Source organism: Oryza glaberrima, chromosome 3 (assembly GCF_000147395.1).
Source record: "Oryza glaberrima chromosome 3, OglaRS2, whole genome shotgun sequence".
Classification (NCBI taxonomy): Eukaryota; Viridiplantae; Streptophyta; class Magnoliopsida; order Poales; family Poaceae; genus Oryza; species Oryza glaberrima.
In genome coordinates this window covers 1,100,035-1,123,468 of record NC_068328.1, presented here as the reverse complement: position 1 = coordinate 1,123,468, position 23,434 = coordinate 1,100,035, and the positions used below count along the sequence as shown (strand labels likewise).

The following is a 23,434-nucleotide window of genomic DNA, read 5'->3' as shown; positions in this document are numbered from 1 at the left end:
CCCGTACCGCCGCGCCGCCGCCGCCCGCTGCAACCCGCCCATAGACCGGAGCCCATCCCCGCCGTGCGTTCGCGCCTCGAGATCGGGCGTAGGCCCGGTCCACCGCGTTGCGCCCGTGTCCCCACACGCCAGTGGGAGAGCCCCCGCACTGCCCCTCAGGTGGGCGTCCATTAATCGGGAACTCCACGCGCCGCTGCGTCCCTTCCCCCTCCTCTCCTTCCTCCTCCTCGTCCGCCATCTCAATCGAGAGAGCGAGCACACGAGAGAGAGAGAGAGAGGGAAGCGGAGGAGGGAGAAGAGATCAGAGGAAAGAGGAAGAGGAAGAGGAAGAGAGAGAGAGAGAGAGAGAGAGAGAAGAGAGAGAGTGAAGAGAAAGAGTAGCGTTGATACACCGTCGAATCGAATCGAATCGTGCCGGACCCCCACCATCGCCTCCCCTCTCCCCATATCGGAATCGGAACGGGGAGCATCGCATCCCTTCCCTTTCCTTTCCCTCTTGCGTTTGCGTGATTCGTACGGTTTATCACCGCCTCTTTCTCTTCCACTCTCCCCGTCGCATCGTCGTCACCGCCGCGCGCGCCGCAACGCCCACGCCCACCGGAAGTAGCAGCAGCAGTAGTAGTACCAACATTCGTTTTCCCCTCCTCATCTCTCGTCTTTTGTATTCTGCTGCTTCTGATTAATGGAGGAGTGAAGTGGTCGGGTGTTGGTGTGGTGCTGTGTGACTGCTTGCTTGCAGCTGCTGTTGACGGCGGGAGCGATGGCGGGAGGAGGAGTTGGAGGAGGCGCTGGCGAGCACGCGGCGGCGGCGTACTGGTACGACGCGTGCGAGGACGGCGCGTCGCTGCTGTGCGGCATCGACTTCGCCGCGTCCGCGGACTTCGACCCCGGCCTCATACCCGCGATGGACACCGGCGCCGACGACGGCTTCGTCGCCGAGATCGACAGGATACTCGAGAGCATCAACGCGGAGAGCTCCCCTGCGCCCCCACCCCCGCCGCCGCCGCCGCTACCTGAGCCCGTGCCTGTGGCTCCGCCGGAGCTACCGATTCAGGAAAAGCAATTACAGGTGGCCTCTGCGCCCGTGGCCAACAATGCCGTGGCGGTGGTGGGCGTTGTGCAGAGAAGTAAAGGCGTGGTGGCGAGGAAGGAGCCGAGGAGGGAGTCGCATGGCTGCGCTGCAAATGGCGGCGGCGGTGGGGAGTGGAGGGACGGGAAGCGCCCGCGCCTCGCCTCCGGTGGTGTCGGGGGACCGCGTCAGGAGTGGCGGCGGAGGCCGATGCTGCCACCACCGCCCTCGCGTGGGTGGGATGACCGGCGTGGAAGGCGCGATTTCGACAGGGTCCGCAAGCACGAGCACCATCGGCGCGAGGCCCGGGGTTTCTGGGAGCGTGACCGCGGCGGCAAGATGGTGTTCCGCCCAGGCACCTGGGAGCAGGAGTCTGACCGCGAGGCAAAGCGTGCCAGGACGCAGGATGGAGGCTCCATGGAGAAGAAGGCAGAGGCAGATAGGATGGGGGCTGCGCAGCTGGAGAAGCCTGTCGCGGAGGAGCATGCAAGGCAATACCAGCTAGAGGTGCTTGAGCAAGCTAAGAGCAGGAACACAATAGCCTTCCTGGAGACCGGCGCAGGGAAGACTCTCATCGCCGTGCTTCTCATCAAAAGTGTGTGCGATAAAATGCTCAAGGAGAACAAGAAGATGCTTGCTGTCTTCTTGGTTCCCAAGGTGCCTCTTGTGTATCAGGTACAGATAAACGAGTGTGCTTTCAATCTGTAAAGGTTGGAAGTTTTGGGAGGAATAACTGTGTTACTGAAATTGCAGCAAGCTGAGGTGATTCGTGACAGAACCGGCTATCGTGTTGGGCATTATTGTGGAGAGATGGGACAGGATTTCTGGGATGCTAGAAAGTGGCAGCGCGAATTCGAGTCGAAACAGGCAAATTTATTTCATCAATTTGCTTTTGCATTTCTAATTTTACACCATTATTATTGAGGATGTTTCATGGCCTAACTCTGAGCTGTACCTTTTCCTAAAATCGCTCTTATTTGACCAACACTTGTTTGTGCAATTCCCTCGGATATTAAATTGTATTATAATGGAGCAATTGCATGAATGGCATTGCCATATATTATCAATGATAATACTCAAGACCTAGATAGCAGATTTCTAAAAAAATCCTTCATATATAGTACATCATTTTGTGAACGTGACCTGTGCATCCTTCATTCGTGATCATGGCTTTTGGTATCAATCAAGACATAGTGTAGCCGACTTGCCATGCATGAAAGAAAAATTGGGATGGTAAAAGGGATCGGCTACCTGATATATATTCTCGTAATTTTGGGATATATTGATAACCATCTTTATATTCTAATTAACCACACCTTTCGTTTTCTTGCACGTCCCATACTTTAACATGGCACGTTTTGCTCGTGTGGAAGTTGAAAATATCTCAATTTATCACGTGCTGTATGCCTGTATATCGATGGCTGGATGTGCATCCATCTGTGGAAATTATTTATGTTTTTCTATTACAAAAGGAAAGGCGTATTTGCATTGAATTAAATATCTTTTGTGATTTGCTCACATTAGATGCATTCCTTTTCACGCAGGTACTAGTTATGACAGCCCAAATTTTGTTAAACATCCTCAGGCACAGTATTATTAAAATGGATGCGATACATCTTTTGATTTTAGATGAGTGCCATCATGCAGTGAAAAAACATCCATATTCTCTAGTGATGTCAGAATTTTATCACACGACTCCGAAGGAGAAGAGGCCAGCAGTTTTCGGTATGACGGCTTCTCCTGTCAATCTAAAAGGTATTTCCCTGCCCTGTTTCCTGCCACCGTTTCCATCTTTCATGATCAATCGCTGTTTCATACGTAGATTCGCCGTTGGTTTTCATATGTTTGTTAATACTATTATGTGGATAGGAGTGACGAGTCAAGAGGACTGTGCCATCAAGATAAGAAATCTTGAGAGCAAACTAGATTCAGTAGTTTGTACCATCAAAGATCGTAAAGAGCTTGAGAAGCATGTCCCCATGCCTTTGGAAGTTGTTGTCCAATATGACAAAGCAGCCACTCTTTGGTCCTTGCATGAGCAAATCAAACAAATGGAAAGCATGGTTGAAGAAGCTGCACTCTCTAGCTCTAAGAGAACTAAATGGCAGTTCATGGGGGCTAGGGATGCTGGGTCTAGAGATGAGCTGCGTCTTGTCTATGGTGTTTCAGAGCGTACAGAGAGTGATGGTGCGGCTAATTTAATCCAGAAGTTGAGAGCTATAAATTATGCTTTAGGTGAACTTGGACAATGGTGTGCATATAAGGTATTTCTTTCATGTTGAACATTAGCGTCTCATTAATCATTGTGCATTTTTAATTGTTCTTCTCCTAATTTCAGGTTGCACAGTCCTTTTTGACTGCATTACAAAATGATGAAAGGGCAAACTATCAGGTTGATGTCAAGTTTCAAGAGTCTTATTTAAAAAAGGTTGTTGATCTGTTACACTGCCAGTTGACTGAAGGGGCTGCAATGAAAAGTGAGACCAGTGATGTTGAAATGCAAAATACTGAAAAACACAACACAAATGACCTTGAGGAGGGGGAGCTGCCTGACAGTCATGGTATTATTTTGTCTTAATTTTAAGTGTGTTATGTAGTTGTTGTTCCTTTAGATTTTCCTTTTAACCTTCCATCATTTTGATGCCCCTTTTTCGTTAATCTTTATCATTATGTGACTTAACTTCTCCATGCCATTTTGATGCCTACTTTGCTTTTAATATTTGATTATTTGACTTGTGAGTCTAGCTCAGTCTCTTTCTAATGATATCATTTTTCCCACCAGCTGTTTCTGTAGGTGAGCATGTAGATGAAGTTATCGGCGCTGCCGTAGCAGATGGTAAAGTTACTCCTAGGGTGCAGGCTTTGATCAAAATACTTCTCAAATATCAGCATACTGAGGATTTTCGTGCCATAATCTTTGTGGAGAGAGTTGTGACAGCATTAGTTCTTCCTAAGGTGAAGTGCTGTTGAAGTTTTATTTCTGTACATGTATTCCCTTTATATCCTTTGTTAATGCTCTTTGTTTTTCTTTTTCTTTTTTTAACCTGATAGGTATTGGCAGAACTTCCATCTCTAAGTTTTATTCGATGTGCAAGCTTGATAGGCCATAACAATAATCAAGAGATGCGCGCGTGCCAGATGCAGGATACAATTTCAAAATTTCGTGATGGCCGTGTATGTTTCTTGACAATGTTAATTTATTTCATTTGTCAACGATAAGTGATAACCACCTGTCAGTTGCAGCTCATTTATTACTCAATGCCAGATGATTTCTCATAAATGTTTTTGACATGCCTTGCAGGTTACACTTTTAGTCGCAACAAGCGTTGCAGAGGAAGGGCTTGATATTCGACAGTGCAATGTTGTCATTCGATTTGACCTTGCAAAGACCGTCTTAGCCTACATACAGTCACGTGGTCGTGCAAGAAAGCCTGGATCTGATTATATATTAATGCTTGAAAGGTTAATTTTACTCGATTAGCAAATATAGACACAAAATTGAACGATTAAGCCTTTGGATTTGATATAGTGGTTATTTTTACTCAATTGGCTTGTAAATTTGTAAATGCACAGGGGCAATATATCACATGAAACTTTTTTGAGGAATGCTCGGAATAGTGAGGAGACGTTGAGAAAGGAAGCTATGGAAAGAACCGATCTTAGTCATTTGGATGGTACTTCTGTGTTGAGTCCTGTTGATACATCACCTGGTTCAATGTATCAGGTTGAATCAACAGGTGCTGTTGTCAGCTTGAACTCAGCAGTTGGACTCATACATTTTTACTGTTCACAGTTGCCAAGTGACAGGTAAATTATTTAATGTATTTTTAGTGTACAAAGCTTATTTAGAATATCATGGTGTCAGATTCAGCCTGATTTTCCAATTCTCAGATACTCAATTCTTCATCCGGAATTCATTATGCAAAAGTATGAGAAGCCAGGTGGTTCAGTGGAATATTCTTGCAAGCTTCAGCTCCCTTGTAATGCCCCGTTCGAAAAACTTGAGGGTCCTATATGCAGTTCAATACGACTGGCACAGCAGGTAATATGATGCTTTTGTTTGAGTTAAAAAAACCATAATAATACCAGTCCTGTAGCCCTTTTGGCCATCACTAACATGAAACCACACTTGTTCTCTTTGTGCAGGCTGTTTGTTTGGCTGCTTGTAAGAAGCTGCATGAGATGGGTGCCTTCACAGATACGCTCTTACCTGACAGAGGAAGCGGGGAAGGGGAAAAAACTGAGCAGAATGATGAAGGTGAACCACTTCCTGGAACAGCTCGCCATAGAGAGTTTTATCCTGAAGGTGTTGCTGATATTCTACGGGTGAGTTAATTTCATTCTCACTCATTTATTTCTGTGCACTTTCCAGTGCAACTAACCATTATCTGGAATTTTTTTCAATGGATTCCAACAGGGAGAATGGATTTTATCTGGCAGAGATGGCTACCAAAACTCTCAATTTATTAAGTTATATATGTATTCTGTGAACTGTGTAAATGTTGGGACTTCTAAGGACCCTTTCGTTACACAACTTTCAAATTTTGCAATTATTTTTGGCAATGAGCTGGATGCAGAGGTATGTTCCATCATATGCATAATGCATGTCCTGAAACTTGAATAAAATAGTCTAAAACTGTAACATAAGCACTTGTTCTTTTCTTTTCAGGTTTTATCGACGACGATGGATCTCTTTGTTGCAAGGACAATGATAACAAAGGCATCTCTCGTATTCCGTGGACGAATTGAAATTACAGAAAGTCAGGTTGACCTTCTTGGCAAATGAAGAACTTCCATTTTCATGGTTTTACATTAATGTAGCTAATACCTAATATTGTGATTCCAGCTGGTGTTGCTGAAGAGCTTTCATGTTAGGCTCATGAGCATAGTACTTGATGTTGATGTTGATCCCTCAACTACACCTTGGGATCCCGCAAAAGCATACCTCTTTGTCCCTGTAGGAGCTGAGAAGTGTACAGATCCTTTAAGAGAGATTGATTGGACTTTGGTTAACAACATTGTTAACACTGATGCCTGGAACAATCCACTTCAGAGGGCACGCCCAGATGTCTATCTAGGCACCAATGAACGAACACTTGGTGGGGATAGGAGGGAATACGGGTTTGGGAAATTGCGCCATGGGACTGCTTTTGGACAAAAGGCCCATCCTACTTATGGTATTAGGGGAGCTATTGCTGAATTTGACATTGTGAAAGCATCTGGATTAGTTCCTGCTCGTGATAGAGGACATTTTAGTGATTATCAGAACCAAGGCAAGTTGTTCATGGCAGATTCATGTTGGAATGCTAAAGATCTTGCTGGAATGGTTGTCACTGCTGCCCACTCAGGGAAGAGGTTTTATGTGGACTGCATTTGCTATAACATGAATGCAGAAAATTCATTCCCTAGGAAAGAAGGCTACCTGGGGCCATTGGAGTATAGTTCATATGCTGATTACTACAAGCAGAAGTAAGATGACCTTTTATTTAATTCTGAAATCAAGGAGAGTGGCGCTTTAGTTTTTTTTACTCTTGAGTTCCCCATTTTCCTTCCCTTTTTATGGCTTTACAACTTTAGAGAAGTACAGCATGATTCACTGTCTTGTTCTCAGGTATGGTGTGGAGTTAATCTATAGGAAACAGCCTCTTATACGGGCCCGTGGTGTTTCATATTGCAAGAATCTTCTTTCTCCTAGATTTGAGCATTCTGACGGTAAAGTTATGCAGTCATTTTGTTTTATTATTTAATATTTCATTCTGAGCAGTGGTATATGACAATATTTTGAAGGAAAATAAACTAAAGTCTTATGTGATTATTATGCTACCATTTGTTCAACAGCTAGAGAAGGTGACTTCTCTGAGAACCTTGACAAAACATACTACGTGTATTTGCCACCTGAGTTGTGCCTTGTGCACCCACTTCCTGGATCACTAGTTCGTGGAGCTCAGAGGTTGCCCTCAATAATGAGAAGGGTGGAGAGCATGCTTCTTGCAGTTCAATTGAAGGACATAATTGATTACCCTGTTCCTGCAACTAAGGTAATCTCAGCATCCTTGACTACCCAAATGGTCATTTTTAGGAAAAGCATCTTATGTCCCCCCTGGTAGTCCCTTGCATTTTCTTACCTTTTTATAACACACCATTCTCATCTAGTGACTGTGTTAAATAGGGCATCTAGCTTTAGTGGGTTCTGCTTGTTAGCTAGAAGACAGTAGCACATGTGACATGACTTCACACTGAATGTCAAATGTGGCATATTACCACAGGAGGCCCACAATTATCTTGAAATCTTGAATTTTGATTAGTGTTGGTAGGCAAGTGATAAACAAGGATTCACTCAGCATCCATAATTTATGTTAATTTTGAAATAACAGGTAATCATCCTAAACTAAAGGGTGCTTGTAAGGACTATATTTCCAAAAGAATGATTAATTTTGGGAGGTTGCTGATTAACTGTATGCTATGTATCATATAGGGGGTACATGGTATTTTTAATTTTCTATCTGCTCCCTATTTTGCATTTCAGTGCCTCCCTGGAGTGCTCACCTAATATTTTCCTCTACTCTTTTTGACTCGTTGCATGTGGGCCAAAAATATAATTTTATTTTTGAAAAAAATGCTTATATATGCTTGTTGATTCATAAATTCACAAGTGCTTGTTGGGGTTCATGGCAGATACTAGAAGCCTTGACTGCTGCATCATGCCAGGAGACATTCTGCTATGAAAGAGCAGAGCTGCTGGGTGATGCATACCTGAAATGGGTCGTGAGTAGATTCCTCTTCCTAAAATATCCTCAAAAGCATGAGGGACAGCTTACAAGGATGCGGCAGCAGATGGTTAGTAACATGGTCCTGTACCAATATGCTCTGAATAAAACCCTCCAATCATATATTCAAGCAGACCGGTTTGCTCCATCAAGATGGGCAGCTCCAGGAGTGCTACCTGTATTCGATGAAGAGTCTAGAGAGTATGAACCTTCCATCTTTGACGAGGAATCAACTGGTTGCGAGTTACAGAAGGAATCCTATGATGACTATGCAGATAACATGCAAGAAGATGGTGAAATTGAAGGAGACTCTAGCTGCTATCGGGTTCTGTCGAGCAAAACTTTAGCGGATGTTGTTGAGGCACTTATTGGGGTGTATTATGTAGCAGGAGGGAAAATCGCTGCAAACCACCTGATGAAATGGATTGGAATTCATGCAGAGTTGGATCCTGAAGAGATCCCACCTCCAAAGCCATATGACATTCCTGAGAGCATAATGAGAAGCATCAACTTTGACACGTTGAAAGGTGTCTTGGGTATCGAATTCCAGAATAAAGGTTTACTTGTTGAGGCCATAACACATGCATCGAGACCATCTTCTGGTGTTTCCTGTTACCAGCGTTTGGAATTTGTTGGTGATGCTGTGTTGGATCATCTCATAACCAGGCATTTGTTTTTTACATATACTGACCTACCTCCTGGCCGCTTGACTGATTTGAGAGCTGCAGCTGTTAATAATGAGAATTTTGCAAGGGTTGCAGTTAAGCATAAGCTGCATGTACATCTTCGCCATGGATCATCTGCATTAGAAACACAGGTAGGTATTTTTCTTTGTGGTGACAAACTAGACATTGTTGGTAGGTCTTGTTTGATTAGGAAGAACCTTTTTCCTCTTCTTTTCTGAAAGCAATGCTGACTCTTAATTCAATCTTCCGTAGATTCGAGAGTTTGTGAAAGATGTCCAAGAGGAGCTTTTGAAACCAGGTTTCAATTCTTTTGGGCTTGGGGATTGTAAGGCTCCTAAAGTTCTTGGTGACATTGTTGAGTCGATTGCTGGCGCGATATTCCTGGATAGTGGATATGATACCTCAGTGGTCTGGAAGGTAATCATTTCTGGACTGTTTGAAAGGGATCTTTGTTGAAGTGCTCATTCGATATAAGTTCTCTAAATAAAACTATTCTGCACCAGGTTTTTCAGCCACTCCTTCATCCAATGGTGACGCCAGAGACCCTTCCGATGCATCCAGTTAGGGAGCTCCAAGAACGCTGCCAACAGCAGGCTGAAGGCCTGGAATACAAAGCATCCCGAGCAGGCAACATAGCTACTGTTGAAGTATTTGTTGATGGTGTTCAGATCGGTGTAGCTCAGAACCCTCAGAAGAAGATGGCACAGAAGTTGGCAGCGAGGAATGCACTTGTGGTCCTGAAGGAGAAGGAAACCGCAACAAAGAAAGAAGATGAAAGGGATGGCGAGAAGAAAAATGGTGCTCAGATGTTCACCAGGCAGACCCTGAACGACATCTGCTTGAGAAGGCAGTGGCCAATGCCTCAGTACAGGTGCGTAAACGAGGGTGGCCCTGCCCATGCTAAAAGATTCGTCTATTCGGTGAGGGTGAACACTTCTGATCGTGGATGGACGGATGAATGCATTGGAGAGCCAATGCCTAGTGTGAAGAAGGCTAAAGACTCTGCTGCAGTTCTTCTCCTCGAGCTTCTGAATAGAGATTTCCCTGACAAGCCTGACGGTAAGCAGCCGTAGGCACTGTGGTTGTTATTGGTGGTGGCATTGTGGGCATTTGTGGTGTTAGGCATTCAGCATTCTTACACAAACACAAAATTAATTACCCATTCAGTGCTCCTCAGCTTTGGCTAATAAGGACATAACCAGAGCTGGTGAGTGAGAGTAGAGGATTATTTTTACCTGCGCTGGCGATTATAGTGGTGAGATGTGATAAATAGGAGCCGCGATAGAAAAAGGATAGCTTGATAGCATAGGATAGGCGCGGGGCCTCATAATTCTGTCGTGCAATGTGTAAACAAAACAATGCATTAATCCAATAAATTTATATTACCATTGCGCTGGCATGCTATGGATTTGGTGAACATCTTATTTCTCCTCTTAATTGACTCAAAATATCGAACTCTATTGGTGTTGCCGTTCAAACAAGTCTGAAAACTCCATTTAAGATGACACTAATATGGGAACATGCTATGAAAAGTTTGATGCAAAGTCCAGCAGCTGAACAAACTGGGCATCTTATGCAAACCCACGACGAAACGCCAGCAAAAAAAACACGATACTGAAATGGGGGAAGAGAGGTGGTGCCAATGCAGCAGCAGGAGGGGGCTTCAGGCCGTGAGCTCCATGATGGCGCTCACAATGTCGCCGTCGTGCGCCTTGAGCGCCTTGACGGCCTTGGCCCGCGACACGCTGGCCTGCGTCATGACGAGGTCGATGTCGCGGGGCTCTATCCCTGTCTCGTCCACCTCTTCCTCCTCGTCGGCCGGCGCCGCCGCCGCCGCGTCCGGCTTGGACATCACCTTGCTCAGGTCTTGCATCCTGAACTGCTGCGCGGCCTGCGCCTGCAGCTGGGAGCTCAGGTCCTCGATCTTGGCCTCCCCGAATATGACGTACGTCTCCGACGTCGGGCTCTTGAAGACGTCAGGCTTGGACACCACGAACAGTATCTGAAACACACGGGATTCAGAGAAAACATTAATTCTGTCTTCCATTCGAATGAATAGATTGTTTGCAGCAGCTGCACAGTTTCTTACATTCTTGGCTCTCTTGATGGTAATCCTGCTGACTCCCGTGACGGGTTTCATTCCGAGCTTCATCATGGCCTTGCGGCTCTTTTTCTCGCTCCTGCTCTGCTTGGAGCCCTCGTTTCCGATTGCACCTTGTTCACCTTCAATTCAAGGTCATTTAAAACTGCAAGTCAGGCTATAAATCTTGCTATCTAGAGTAGTACATTAGTAATTGCTACAAGAACCGAAAGAGACACCATTAACGTAATCCAAGCACCCCGACGCACTAATACGTTTCTAAACAGTAGTAAAACCCAACTACTACACACGCTGCATTTCACATGGAAAGATTGCAGTATTAACGAAGACGAAACGAGAAGAAGAAGGAGAAGAGGAGGAAGAGAGTTAACCGTCTTCATCCTCATCCTCGTCGTCATCGTCGTCTTCTTCGTCGTCGTCATCATCCTTGGCATCCTCCACAACGGGGGCGTCGTCCTCCGGCTGCGCCTTGGCCGCGGCCTCGTCGGGCTTGACGGGCGGCGCGGCGCTGCTCTCCAGCTCCGCCTCGGCGGTCGCCACCGGCGCCGTTTGCTCGCTGACCATGTCGAGGAGGAGGAGGAGGAGGAGGAGACGAGCGAGGCTCGCGGTTGCAACAACGACTTGCGGTGGTGGCGCGCGCACCAGGAGGGTCGCCTCAGGATAAGGGGAGGGACCAGAGCCGAGTCCGCGCCCGCGTCCTCGCGCGGCGGCGACTTATCCCTTAACTTGCTGGGCCGCGCGGGGTGCTGGTGTCTTGGGTGCCGGACGCCAACGCAGGAGAGCACGCGGCCCATGGGTGGGTAGCCCGTCTCGTGTGGATGGAGTCGTGGCCCGCGCCGCGCGCCCGGCAAGCGAGGCATACGGCACGCGGCTCAGCGTGGTCGACGACAGGTTCAACCGTGCAACAGAGCATGATGGTGTGCGCACCGCAGTCGGGTACCGGAGACCTACATCACGAGGATTCATGCGCCAATCTCGACCGGGACAGTGTACGTGCCGAAATTTTTTCCTCTCTTTGCCTTCCTAGGCTTCTCCCTGAGTCTGAGCTTATGCACAGCACTACTAATTAGTAGGAGGAGTACCTGCGTATGGAGTGTCTCTTAGTAATATTTTGCAACACGGTGGCTGAAGGGTGATATCCACACATACATGCTTGCGTGTCGCCCAAACTCATGCACGAATATGTAGTGGAGCACTTGGGAGATCTGGAACTAATTAAGGCCGCTACCAAAAGTTATAGAACCACTGTTTTTCTGTAGCAACAGCCAACATGTACACAACTATGCTGTATATACACACGTGTTGACGCATGTTTAAGTCCACGCAAAGTGCATACCGACTGCACTGCAACATAAACAAAAATACTACATTGTTGCCGGGCGCATTAAGATGGCGAAGGAGTGTGCATCATGTGTAGCATATCTGATCGAATAGACTAAAACAACAATGTGCGACAATATGCATAATGAATTGAAAAGAAATCATCAAAAATCTCCAAACAAGTTAATGTTCTACTATAGGGCACTTCTCGCCTATCGAGCTCTTATTACTGGCTGCCCACGAGGAGATGCACTTGATAGTGCAGTGACAAGGGATGTGTGGTTTCAATGTCGAGGTCTCGTGTTCAATTTTCAATGCACTCATAATTTCTTATCAAGAAATATTTGGAGGCACATCTCTTTCTCCAAATCTCGTTTTTTTACTAGGTGCCCGTGTCCTAGAGCGAATTGGACAGAGGGAGGTGATGGTGGTGGAGAACGACACTGGCACCATCGAGCACGAAGATGGGTTGACACTAACATCTGATCCCCCTACTCCCTGCTATCAGCAGAGTTGCCTTGATCGCGTCATTAGCTCTTAACACCACGGTGGCCGATGTCTCCCTCCAACTAAGTGGCACCACGTCTCTACATTGGATCTACTCGACATAGCGTGTAGGCGGCATTGTTGTGGTGTTGTGTCAAGAGCACGTTCCATTACCGCCAATGGCATGGGTGGCGTAGAGATGGAGCTTCTCCACACCAACAGATAAGGAGATAGGTGGAACTGGAGGAAAGTTTTTAAACTTTTTGAACCTTTTTAATTTTTACTTTTAAAATAAATGCTTCTAAAAACTTATTCTCAAAATTTGAACCTTTTGGTCACACTATCCTGCCTGACGTGATAAAACAACACTAACACACCATATGCAATGGACGTGACAGTTTTATCCAGCCACATCAGTAAGAGCGGCGTGACTAAATAACGCTGCCACGCTAGCGAGACTGGCATGACCAAATAACGCTATCACACCAGCGAGACCGCCGTCATAGTATTGTTTTGCCACGCCAGCTAAGCTGGCATGGCTAAAGGTTTAGATCCGAAAATAAGGTTTTGAAAAGTTTATTTTTAAAATAAAAAGGTTCAAAAGTAAAAGAAAAAACACAATGGAGGGGGCCGGGGGAGGATCCTATTGTTGTTGCCGTCAATTCTTTTTTAAATATTACATATATACCCTCACAGTCACAACTCGGTAGTGGCACATTCGTTGGTCATGGATTCAAGGATCACCAGTCACTACGGCCGTGCCGCCGTGGCACGTACATATTTGAAGAAATCTAAAATATGGCCATCCGGTCGTGACGCCCATTGGAACACAGTCCACCAAATCTGCTTACCACCAACCCGAGTTCAATGGGAACGTGCATGATGTAGTGACCCATGAACTCAGTAATGGCCTCTCTCTCAAGTTGATGCCGGACACACAGGTAATTCGTGGCCAAATCCTACTCAACCTGGAGCTAATTTATGCTTCAGTGTGCCCCAATAACCCAATTACCCGGCGCTATCCAATCACACACGCCCCCACCCACCCAAATACACTTTCCATGGTCGATCTGCAGGTTGGCCACAATCCCAGTATCCCACATTGCAAATCACGCGAGTACGTGGCACTTCACCTAACAATGTGCAATGCCTGGCCGCGGGCTATATATGTGTGTTAACCTCGACGACTTAATTGCCAGTTAATTAAGCTAGCTTGTGTCAGCTCACCAATTAAGTGACCACTGTACTAGCTCGAACGGGTGGCTAATTGTGTACTAATGATGCGGTTGATCATGACGGCGGAATCAGCAGCAGTGTCGGTCTTGTGGTTATGCACCATGGCAATCGTGTGTGCCGGTTTCCCTGCCAACGATGGGTCACTGCACCCCAACTTCTACGCGGCGACGTGCCCGCAGGCGGAGACCATCGTTCGCCAGGAGGTCACCCGGGCCCTCTACACCAACATCGGCTTCGCTGCCGGCCTCGTCCGCATGCACTTCCACGACTGCTTCGTCAGGGTACGCACGCACGCGAATTAATTCACCATGCAATGCATCATGCAAAATGGATTATCCATCCATGCATGCAGGGGTGCGACGGGTCGGTGCTGCTGGAGTCGACGTCGGACAACGTCGCGGAGAGGGACTCGCCGATCAACAACCCGAGCCTACGCGGCTTCGAGGTCATCGACGCCGCCAAGGCTCGGCTGGAGGCCGCCTGCCCAGGCGTCGTCTCCTGCGCCGACGTCCTCGCCTACGCCGCCAGGGACGGCGTCGCGCTCACCGGGGGCCCCCGCTACGACGTGCCCGGCGGCCGGAGGGACGGCACGGCTTCGCTCGAGCCGGAGGTGGCGGACAACATCCCGGCTCCGACGTTCACACTGGACCAGCTCACCCAGAGCTTCGCCGCCAAGGGCCTCACACAGGAGGAGATGGTCACCCTGTCCGGCGCGCACACCGTCGGCCGCGCGCACTGCACGTCGTTCAGCGATCGCCTCTACAACTTCAGCGCGACGGGCGCCGCCGACCCCAGCGTCGACCCGGCGTTGCTGCCGCAGCTCCGCCGCGCGTGCCCGGCCGCGGGACCCGACGGCGCCGTGGACGCCGGCCTCGTCGTGCCCATGGAGCCCCGCACGCCCAACGGCTTCGACGCGCTCTACTACTGGGCCGTGCTACGCAACCGCGCCCTCTTCACCTCCGACCAGGCGCTGCTGTCCAGCCCGCCCACCGCCGCGCAGGTCAGGCAGACCGCGTACGGCGGGTACCCGTGGAAGCTCAAGTTCGCCGCCGCCATGGTGAAGATGGGGCAGATCGAGGTGCTCACCGGCGGCAGCGGCGAGATCAGGACCAAGTGCAGCGCCGTCAACTGAACGATTCATCGTCTGCTCATCTCAGTTTGCTGTCTTGCTCTTGCTTGTGTGGAAGTAGAAATAATTTGTTGCGAACGAGCTAGCTAGCTCCTAGCTCTGCTATGCTACTTTGCTTAGTGGTCTGCTCTATCATTATGTGTGACGGCCTTTAAAAAAAAAAAAGAAGTGTGTGACGAAGTTTCCTACTTTGATAGGAAAAAGTACATCGAAGGTCCCTCAACTTGTTATCGAATTACAAAATCGTCCTCCAACCACAAAACCAGATATATGTCATCCCTCAACTTACAAAACCGGGTCACTCTAGGTTCCTAGGCAGTATTGACTCTGGTTGACCGCGGTTTTGTCCAATGTGGCAGTTGAGTCAGCTTGGACCCCACATGTCAGTGAAACACAACTTTTTCCCCTTTCCCCTCTCTTCCCTTATCCTTTTTCCCGTGCACGAGCGCTACCGACGGTGACGGGAGGCGGCGTTGAGAGCTCACGCTGCGGGAGAGGAAGGGGCTGCGGCGGCAGGTGCACACCGTCGTCGGCGCGGCGCGTGCGCTGGAGGCGGCACACGGCAAGCTTGTGGAGCAGGATTGTGGGCGATAGGAGGAAGCCGAGGGGAAGCTGTGGGCGACAGCGGAGGCGGCTGTGGTGGCGATGGCGGCGGCGCCCAGGGCGGAGGGGAAGCAGGTGCTCACATACCTTGTGCTCGGGTCGATGTGGTTGTCGTCATTGCCAGCAAGGTGGTGGGGGGGGGGGGTGTTAACAACCAAATTTGGTAACATCGACATCGGAAAAGGAGATTAGATCGAAGTGGAGTCGGAGGCGGAGATCGATCCGAGAACAGAGCAAGAATCGGCTGAAGTCCAAATCGGCTACGATAAGGATCGGTTGGGTCTGAGTCGGACTAGGTAAGCCGATGCAGCCGATTCCGACAGTACGACTTGGTGTACGACATCGGGTTGAATTGAGGTGCTTCAAGATGATTGCCGCACATGGATAGAGTCCTGAGAAGGCAATTGTATCTATTAATTATGATGTTTTATGTAATTTCCTTAGAGATATGTTTGGGCAAAAGTTTGCCGCAAAGACTTATGGTATCTTAGAGTTTGTTAGAGATAATGGTCGTGTCCGGTATGGACATATCTTGTAATTCTCGGGTATAAATAGACCCCGAGCCCTATGTAAAAAACAACAACACATGTTCAATACAATTTCGGCGCATCGCCACCTTTTTGCTTTAGTTTTATTTCGACGAGTTCCTGCTTTCGGGTTGAGCTGCATCGGTTTCGATCTTCAACAAGAGGTAAAACTTGTTATGACAGCTTGTGTTCTCGGGATTAGTGCTTCCATCTTTATGATACTCTAATCTTGTTTACGTAATTCGTCCTGTTATCATATATCGTACATAATCTCTGACAATATCGCTATCTAACCTACAATCGGCTAACATCTGTTAGTAGAGGGCAGCCGATTAGGTTAGATCTTGATGTTGATTTAGATTATATAAGATATCCACCACTCTATGAAACTTCCAGCGGCTTGATTGTCTAGATATTGTTCTTCTTTTCATACTTAATGCTGCATCAGTTGAGTTTGATCTATTAAGTCGTGCTTAGAATATCAATCTCTAGCCTGCCTTCTGGTTGCCGATTAGGGTAGTATCGGAGTTTCAGCCGATCTTATCTGATTTAACCATATTCGCTCTATATGCTTCAGTGACATGTTAAATCCGCCCTTTATGTCAAGATCTTATTGCATTTAAGTATATTAAGTTTTTGTTTGATATATTATATTTGTTTTAATATCCTGATATAGAGTAGTATCGGAGTATTAGTCGATACATGCTAGATCTATATGATCGGCTATGCTATAAATATATATAGTTCTGTTATTAATATATATTTCGATCCAAGTGGTTTATACTGTCTCGGCATGGCGACCGATCTATCCCAATCACTTGATTTAAATATATATCGATATAAGAGCTATATATTGGTAATATCTACAACCAATCAAGTAGGTTTAGTTTTTTATTATCTATTTATAGTCGCCGATCGATTCACATATGACATCGGCTCAAAGATAAATGATATGTCATCGGCACTTAGCCGATCGGCTATCATTTATAGATTTAACCGCGATCTCTTTGTTTCTATTTCTTGTTGATTGCAGGATCAAATCAACTGGCACGCTAACACACCCGAAGGTGAGCTTTGGACCTGCACTAGAGTTAAGCAGATCTCCCAGGTCTTGTGTTTTACGTCAACAGGGGGCGGAGGAGGGAAAGGGGAAGGATAGAGGAAATTCGTCGCTGGCGAGGTGGGGGTGATGGTGGTGGAAAAATGCTGCGGGCGGAGGCCGTGGCCGGCGACGTGGCGTGCCCGCTGCCGACCCCCTCCTCCACACCAGCTTCTCCCGCGGTGCCAGCTCTCTCCGCCGTGACCGCGGACGCAGTAGCGTTGCGGTGTACTGCTTAGCAAGGAGACGGAAAGTGACGGAGAGGGAAGCGGGGAGGCCAGCGGCGAGCGATAGGGAGGGAGGAGACGAGGCCGGTGGGGTGGTACGGCTGGCGACGGCGGCTCCCAAGTGGCGGCACGTGGGCTCAGTGCTGGCCGAGCTTGCCGACCTCCCCGCCCCCCTCGTGCGGGCGGCCCGGGGGGTGGGTCAACTCGGGGCAGTAGGGCGGCCGACGATGGGCGGCGGGGTAGCATGGCGACACGGCGGCGGCGAGCGGGGCGCAGCCACGCAGGACCTCGATGGTCGAAGCCGAAGCCACGAATGGCCTGCACCGAGATCGACTCGACGACGCCGCCATCAGCCGTCGGCGATGGCGACGCGCGGCTGTGGCCGGCGGGGGAGGCGGACGAGCTAACACCGCCGACACGCCTCATGCCGGCTCTGCCGTGCCGCTGTCGTGCTACGTCCTCCCAGGCCTCTCCGACCCTAAGCTCGCCCGCGTGGCCTCTAGCTTCCTCTCGACCTCCGACTCCGCAAGAAGGGCAGCGTTGGCCCTCATCGTCACTAGTGAGCTCGCAGGAGCTCGAGGCATCTAGCGGTGGAGGCTTGCCTCGACCTCCCGGCGAGCCAAGCGGCGTCGCGGCGATGCGCCACCCAGCGTCGTAAGCAGGGGGAAAGGGGGAAAAGGGTAGACTAAGTTGTTTCACTGACATGTGGGACCCACGTGGGTCCCACGTTGACTTAGCTGCCACGTCAGATAAAACCGGGGTTAAAACCCACCGAGGACCTAAAGTGATCCGGTTTTGTAAGTTGAGGGATGACGTATATCTGGTTTTGCGGTTGGGGACGATTTTGTAATCCGATGATAAGTTGAGGGACCTTCAATGTACTTTTTCCACTATGATATGGGTCTAAAAAGGCCCACGTAACAGTCACTAGGCCTAGTTAGGTTACCACGCCAAAGTGGGCCTGGATGGCCCAGCCCATGTTCGTATAACGTACTAGTCAACCAGCCCACGGCCCTTCTCCGTTTTGTCCTCTACGGCTCTACGCCACTACGTGCAGACTTACCTAGTTGTACATAACAATCTCGATCGTTTTGCTACGGCGTTGAGGCCGGAACGGAGCCGGTCGTCGCCGGAAAGAAACCTACTCGTAGCTGCTCTGGTTTCCTCCCTACGTTCGACCCGGAAACGAACACCACAAGATCAGAGAACCTTCCTCAATTATTAACCATCCTGTTCTTCACTGAAGGATGATCAGACGAAAAACTCGTAGAGTTTACATCGCGGATTGCACATGGCGCGTCCACTTCTTCCGATCACGTACCAGCACACGGGTATCGTCATCAACATCTCAACCTTCTTCTTTTCTTTTTAACCTTTGCATCCGACTGACGATGTGCTAATGACGATGATCATCGATCATCAGCGGCGTCTTCCCCATTGGAGCAATGGATGAAGCGGTTCGAGGAGGCGGAGAGGCTCGTGGCCGACGTCGTCGAGAGGATCGCGGAGAGGGAGTCCGTCTCGCCGTCGCTGCCGCAGGAGCTGCAGCGGCGAACCGCCGAAATCAGGAGGAAAGTCGCGATTCTCGAGACCAGGCTTGACATGATGCAGGAAGACCTTTCTCAACTCCCAAACAAGCAACGCATGTAAGTAGTTAAGCAAACCACACGTGATATTGCAATTGGACGATAGTATATTGATCAAATTGGCCTAAACGTAACGTTAATTTTGTTTGCTTAAACCTGGCAGAAGCCTGAAAGAGTTGAACAAGCTAGCAGCCAAGCACTCCACTCTGAGCTCCAAGGTGAAGGAGGTTGGCGCTCCGTTCACCCGGAAGCGCTTCTCCAATAGGTGAATTTGCCAGCTTATATACTCCACTATTTTAACCGCTTGCAGCTTCAGCTGAGTTTCAACAAGTCTGAACTCTGAACTTTACGATGAAACACTTCTTCCTACTTGTGTCTTTCTGAATCTTTATTTAGGAGCGACCTGCTTGGACCGGATGACAACCACGCAAAGATCGATGTAAGCAGCATTGCCAATATGGACAACCGTGAGATCATTGAGTTGCAGAGGAACGTTATTAAAGGTAAGAGAGGATATACCTTTTTTCTTCCCTTCTCGTCTGGCGTCAGCACGTACGTGTGCTGCTCCATGTAATGTACAGGTGTTCAGTGACTGAACTTCTCTGAATTATGATGCAGAGCAAGACGACGAATTGGACAAGCTGGAGGAGACGATAGTCAGCACCAAGCACATTGCGCTGGCGATCAACGAAGAGTTGGATCTGCACACTAGGTTGATTGTAAGTATCTCAGTAGCTCCTATTTGTAAGCATCGTTTCTGAATTAACTTGGTTCCTATACTAATGCCTTTTACAAACGTTGCAGGATGACTTAGACGAGAAAACAGAAGAGACAAGCAACCAGCTTCAGGTGATCCACCGTGCCTATTGTTTGATTCTACAGATGCCCGCATATATTTATCTTATCTTTCTAAGATAAGCTAGCTAACATGTCGTTTCGTGTTTGTATGTACAGCGTGCGCAGAAAAAGTTGAAATCTGTAACAGCACGCATGAGGAAAAGCGCTTCCTGCTCATGCCTTCTCCTGTCGGTTATTGCAGTTGTAATTCTTGTAGCTCTATTATGGGCTCTCATCATGTACTAGTAATAGTGTCACAAAGACATCAAAAGAAGGCATCAACGCGTTATGAATACGCAGAAGATACATAACAGTGCTATAGTCTGAATCCAACCAAACAGGTCTGCATTCTTCAGAAAAGGGGGTGAAATGATCTTGTAAGTTGTAAGTTGGTGGACTATTGTCACCATCACTCACATGCATTTTACAATCTTGGCCACATCCACATGTGCAGTACTTTACAAAACCTATAGGATGCCCTATCCCTGCAGGACGATCTCATTTGTGTTCCTATTTTACAGGTCAAAGAAACGTACGCCCCAGTGCCCCACTAGCATAAAAACTATCACACTTGTGCTGCCCTTCACCGATCCCTGCCCTATGACATGCCCTGCAAAGGGCAAAACTACCTCGATCAGCACCATTTGCACACTTAACCACATGATGGCTGCCATTTTTATATCAAGCCTCTAGAACTCCATGCACGTTCGGTTCTGTCCCTAGCACATGAGACAACTAGCCGGATGCCTTGACCGATCTTGAAGCAACTGCAGTTTTTAATCCTCGCAGGCACTGTCCCAGTTTAAAATCCCTCATCCGAGTAATCTCCTATCCCTTGGTAACAATGACAAATTAATTTACAACGCCACTCGTTTAGTGGTTCAGTGGTCACTACTGCAATGGCACCAAACAACAGATGGTCATCGCAAGTCGCAGCCAGGGTTAAACCTATCAGTTTAGCCGATTTGATCGGTGCTCACCGAAATACCGAAATTTCTGAAATTTTAAGCAAAATTTAGTTGAATTTGAATAAATATTACCAAAATTCATGGAAAAATTAAAAAATTTCGGCCGAAATAATATCGTATCGGAGGGGTCTGAAATGACCGAAATTTCCAACCCTGGTCGCAGCAGCTGTTTTACCGGCTAGTTTTTTGCACACATCGCACCAAATATCCCAAAGCCCTGCCTGCCTGAAAATCTTGGCCATGTCTCTAGCTACAGGCCTTCACATGGCTGCCTGAAAGCTTGTCTGCGCATGCCTGTCAGTGTCAGTGAATATTACTAGTAGTAGAAGCAGTTGATAAGAACATGTAGACTGGTTAGTCCACTGCAGTGACCAATGTTCATTTACTAGTTATTGGGGTTCTTCTTCAGATCATTTGCTAGCCTCCTAGCTATAAATTTGTCCACATTGTTCAGATCTTTGACGCATTATTCAGCTGCCTATAGTAGTAGCTAGCTAGGTGAGATCGAGGGGCAATGGAGTTGGTGGTGGCGGTAGCAGGTGCAGTAGTCGTGGCACTGAGCTTGTGCATTGGAGGTGTGCAAGGTCAGCTCCAGGTAGGGTTCTACGACCAATCGTGCCCCCAGGCCGAAGTGATTGTGAGAGACGAGGTCGGCAAGGCCGTGAGCGCCAACGTTGGCCTCGCCGCCGGCCTTGTCCGGATGCACTTCCATGACTGCTTCGTCAAGGTCGATCCCAATAAACTAATCTCTAATTCGATCTCTCCTTTATATTGTTCAATTCATTCCGGGGAAATGGGATCAATCAGCTGATCGAGATGGTTGATCGATGAACTGTTTTTAGGGATGTGACGCGTCGGTTTTGCTGGATTCGACGGCGAACAGCACGGCGGAGAAGGACGCGATACCGAACAAGAGCCTGAGGGGGTTCGAGGTGGTGGACAGCGCCAAGCGGCGGCTGGAGAGCGCGTGCAAGGGGGTGGTCTCCTGCGCGGACATACTCGCCTTCGCCGCCAGAGACAGCGTCGTGCTGGTACGCAGCTAGCTCTTTCACGGTGGCTGCGAATTTGTTTTTAACTTGCATACGGTCGGTGGTGGACGGCAGGCCGGCGGCACCCCGTACCGCGTTCCGGCCGGGAGAAGGGACGGCAACACCTCCGTGGCGTCCGACGCGATGGCCAACCTGCCCCGTCCCACCTCAGATGTGGCCCAACTCACACAAAGTTTCGCCACTCATGGGCTTTCCCAGGACGACATGGTCATCCTTTCAGGTACAGGTCCATATAAAAGCCCACATAGGTCAACTTGTTAATGACAGCCCACTATTCAATTCAGCCCAACTTCTGGAATTCTCATAAGGCCCAGGCGAATAGGCAATAAATTAAGAACTTATTAGCCCCACAAATAATCTAATCTAAAACTCGCCGTTAGTTTGAACTCAAGATCTTAGAATGTTACTTAGGTCACTATAAACATTAGGCTACATGCATATCCACCACTCTTCTTCTCGAAAAGATTTATTTTTTTTTCTTTTTTTTAACAAACAATATTTTTCTCTCTGTGTTTTTTTTTTAATCAGGGGCGCACACGATAGGGGTGGCGCATTGCAGCTCGTTCAGCTCGAGGCTGTACGGGTACAACTCCAGCACGGGGCAGGACCCGGCGCTGAACGCGGCGATGGCGTCGCGGCTGTCGCGGAGTTGCCCGCAGGGGAGCGCCAACACGGTAGCCATGGACGACGGCAGCGAGAACACGTTCGACACCAGCTACTACCAGAACCTCCTCGCCGGCCGCGGCGTCCTCGCCTCCGACCAGACGCTCACCGCCGACAACGCCACCGCCGCGCTCGTGGCGCAGAACGCCTACAACATGTACCTCTTCGCCACCAAGTTCGGCCAGGCCATGGTCAAGATGGGCGCCATCCAGGTGCTCACCGGCAGCGACGGCCAGATCCGCACAAACTGCAGGGTTGCAAACTGAGCTAGGCCTCGCTTGCTGAACAACATTTTTGAAGCCTCTACTTGTTCCTATCATCAGAGTTTTTGTTCTTCTTTTGTCTCTATGCTTTAATTTGTCAAACGGCAAAAATTCAATGGAATTACGCATTGGTTTTGAACTAAATTATCCAACCATTACGCGTGAGATATTCATTGCTCTTTGGAATTTGGACAGTACAGTGAGGCACGAGAGATTAGCAGACATGCAAGCTCACAGGTTCTCGAAGCTCTGCTAAAAAAATCCTGCGAAGCCATGGCGCGTTGCCTGGAAATACAGGGGAAAAAAGTGTTTTTTATTTAGCTGGTGAATGCATGGATCGGCGCCACACGCTGCGTACACACTTTTAGTCATGTGCCAAGCAAAATTGAGAGCCAACCTAACAATCTAATCTAGCAATCGCAATTTTTTATGTTGAACCGGACACTGAATATTGATAAGGCTGAGACTTTCTACGAACAGTTGTTAGTTATTGGCCGTAAAGTTGACGCTGGCGAAAAGAGGCAACAGGCCTGCAAATGCAATGCAACCAAAGCAGAGCCAACTTTGATATCAAGATGGAAGAACAAACAAAAGGAGGACTTAGTGGTTGGCCCGAGTACAAGACGAGTCTAAGGAAATAATACTTCTGAATCCTGATACCGGTATTAATGAAGTATGGTAGTGATCATGCAAGCAATTCGATTAGTACTGTTACTGATTAAGCAAACTGCTGAAAAAGATATTTCTTCTACAGTGCTGGTACTGATTTATGCAACCTCACTTTATCATGGCTTCTCAAATTGAGGTCAAAGCGACAG

General features: G+C 48.2%; 5 protein-coding genes across 5 annotated transcripts; 4 read left to right on the top strand and 1 right to left on the bottom strand.

Moving 5' to 3' along the window:
- Nucleotides 1–200: 200 nt before the first annotated feature.
- On the top strand, nt 201–10,024 carry LOC127768298 (endoribonuclease Dicer homolog 1). Its single transcript, XM_052293847.1, has 19 exons — nt 201–1,744; nt 1,823–1,936; nt 2,614–2,824; nt 2,939–3,333; nt 3,408–3,630; nt 3,852–4,024; nt 4,121–4,243; nt 4,371–4,531; nt 4,643–4,876; nt 4,961–5,111; nt 5,216–5,395; nt 5,487–5,648; nt 5,739–5,834; nt 5,916–6,538; nt 6,681–6,781; nt 6,908–7,107; nt 7,745–8,653; nt 8,775–8,939; nt 9,026–10,024. Exons 1-19 carry the CDS (start codon nt 761–763, stop codon nt 9,593–9,595), a joined length of 5,775 nt encoding a protein of 1,924 aa, XP_052149807.1. The 5' UTR covers nt 201–760; the 3' UTR covers nt 9,596–10,024.
- LOC127768301 (nascent polypeptide-associated complex subunit alpha-like protein 1) lies at nt 9,973–11,323 on the bottom strand. The gene is made up of 3 exons (XM_052293849.1): nt 10,995–11,323; nt 10,612–10,745; nt 9,973–10,524 (listed from the first exon to the last, which is right to left on the bottom strand). Exons 1-3 carry the CDS (start codon nt 11,185–11,187, stop codon nt 10,186–10,188), a joined length of 666 nt encoding a protein of 221 aa, XP_052149809.1. The 5' UTR covers nt 11,188–11,323; the 3' UTR covers nt 9,973–10,185.
- A 2,323-nt stretch (nt 11,324–13,646) lies between these two features.
- LOC127768300 (peroxidase 5-like) lies at nt 13,647–15,037 on the top strand. Its single transcript, XM_052293848.1, has 2 exons — nt 13,647–13,946; nt 14,018–15,037. The coding sequence occupies exons 1-2, from the start codon at nt 13,707–13,709 to the stop codon at nt 14,795–14,797; spliced, it is 1,020 nt and encodes a 339-aa protein (XP_052149808.1). The 5' UTR covers nt 13,647–13,706; the 3' UTR covers nt 14,798–15,037.
- A 3,990-nt stretch (nt 15,038–19,027) lies between these two features.
- On the top strand, nt 19,028–19,919 carry LOC127765152 (syntaxin-52-like). Its single transcript, XM_052289990.1, has 5 exons — nt 19,028–19,101; nt 19,233–19,339; nt 19,455–19,555; nt 19,641–19,685; nt 19,791–19,919. Exons 2-5 carry the CDS (start codon nt 19,294–19,296, stop codon nt 19,917–19,919), a joined length of 321 nt encoding a protein of 106 aa, XP_052145950.1. The 5' UTR covers nt 19,028–19,101; nt 19,233–19,293.
- Nucleotides 19,920–20,999: 1,080 nt separating this feature from the next.
- LOC127767776 (peroxidase 5-like) lies at nt 21,000–22,762 on the top strand. The gene is made up of 4 exons (XM_052293218.1): nt 21,000–21,368; nt 21,484–21,672; nt 21,745–21,910; nt 22,219–22,762. Exons 1-4 carry the CDS (start codon nt 21,156–21,158, stop codon nt 22,617–22,619), a joined length of 969 nt encoding a protein of 322 aa, XP_052149178.1. The 5' UTR covers nt 21,000–21,155; the 3' UTR covers nt 22,620–22,762.
- The last annotated feature ends 672 nt before the right edge of the window (nt 22,763–23,434 follow it).

Bases quoted from the DNA above. Each gene is read 5' to 3' on its own strand.
- LOC127768298 (XM_052293847.1), top strand. From the start codon at position 761: ATGGCGGGAGGAGGAGTTGGAGGAGGCGCTGGCGAGCACGCGGCGGCG. The intron at 5,112-5,215 runs GTAATATGATGC...CTCTTTGTGCAG, and splicing joins CAATACGACTGGCACAGCAG to GCTGTTTGTTTGGCTGCTTG. The intron at 8,654-8,774 runs GTAGGTATTTTT...AATCTTCCGTAG, and splicing joins CATCTGCATTAGAAACACAG to ATTCGAGAGTTTGTGAAAGA.
- LOC127765152 (XM_052289990.1), top strand. From the start codon at position 19,294: ATGGACAACCGTGAGATCATTGAGTTGCAGAGGAACGTTATTAAAG. The intron at 19,340-19,454 runs GTAAGAGAGGAT...ATTATGATGCAG, and splicing joins GCAGAGGAACGTTATTAAAG to AGCAAGACGACGAATTGGAC. The intron at 19,556-19,640 runs GTAAGTATCTCA...CAAACGTTGCAG, and splicing joins ATCTGCACACTAGGTTGATT to GATGACTTAGACGAGAAAAC.
- LOC127767776 (XM_052293218.1), top strand. From the start codon at position 21,156: ATGGAGTTGGTGGTGGCGGTAGCAGGTGCAGTAGTCGTGGCACTGAGC. The intron at 21,369-21,483 runs GTCGATCCCAAT...AACTGTTTTTAG, and splicing joins TCCATGACTGCTTCGTCAAG to GGATGTGACGCGTCGGTTTT. The intron at 21,673-21,744 runs GTACGCAGCTAG...GGTGGACGGCAG, and splicing joins CCAGAGACAGCGTCGTGCTG to GCCGGCGGCACCCCGTACCG.
- LOC127768300 (XM_052293848.1), top strand. From the start codon at position 13,707: ATGATGCGGTTGATCATGACGGCGGAATCAGCAGCAGTGTCGGTCTTG. The intron at 13,947-14,017 runs GTACGCACGCAC...CCATGCATGCAG, and splicing joins TCCACGACTGCTTCGTCAGG to GGGTGCGACGGGTCGGTGCT.
- LOC127768301 (XM_052293849.1), bottom strand. From the start codon at position 11,187: ATGGTCAGCGAGCAAACGGCGCCGGTGGCGACCGCCGAGGCGGAGCTG. The intron at 10,746-10,994 runs GTTAACTCTCTT...CTTGAATTGAAG, and splicing joins CGAGGATGAGGATGAAGACG to GTGAACAAGGTGCAATCGGA. The intron at 10,525-10,611 runs GTAAGAAACTGT...CGTGTGTTTCAG, and splicing joins CCATCAAGAGAGCCAAGAAT to ATACTGTTCGTGGTGTCCAA.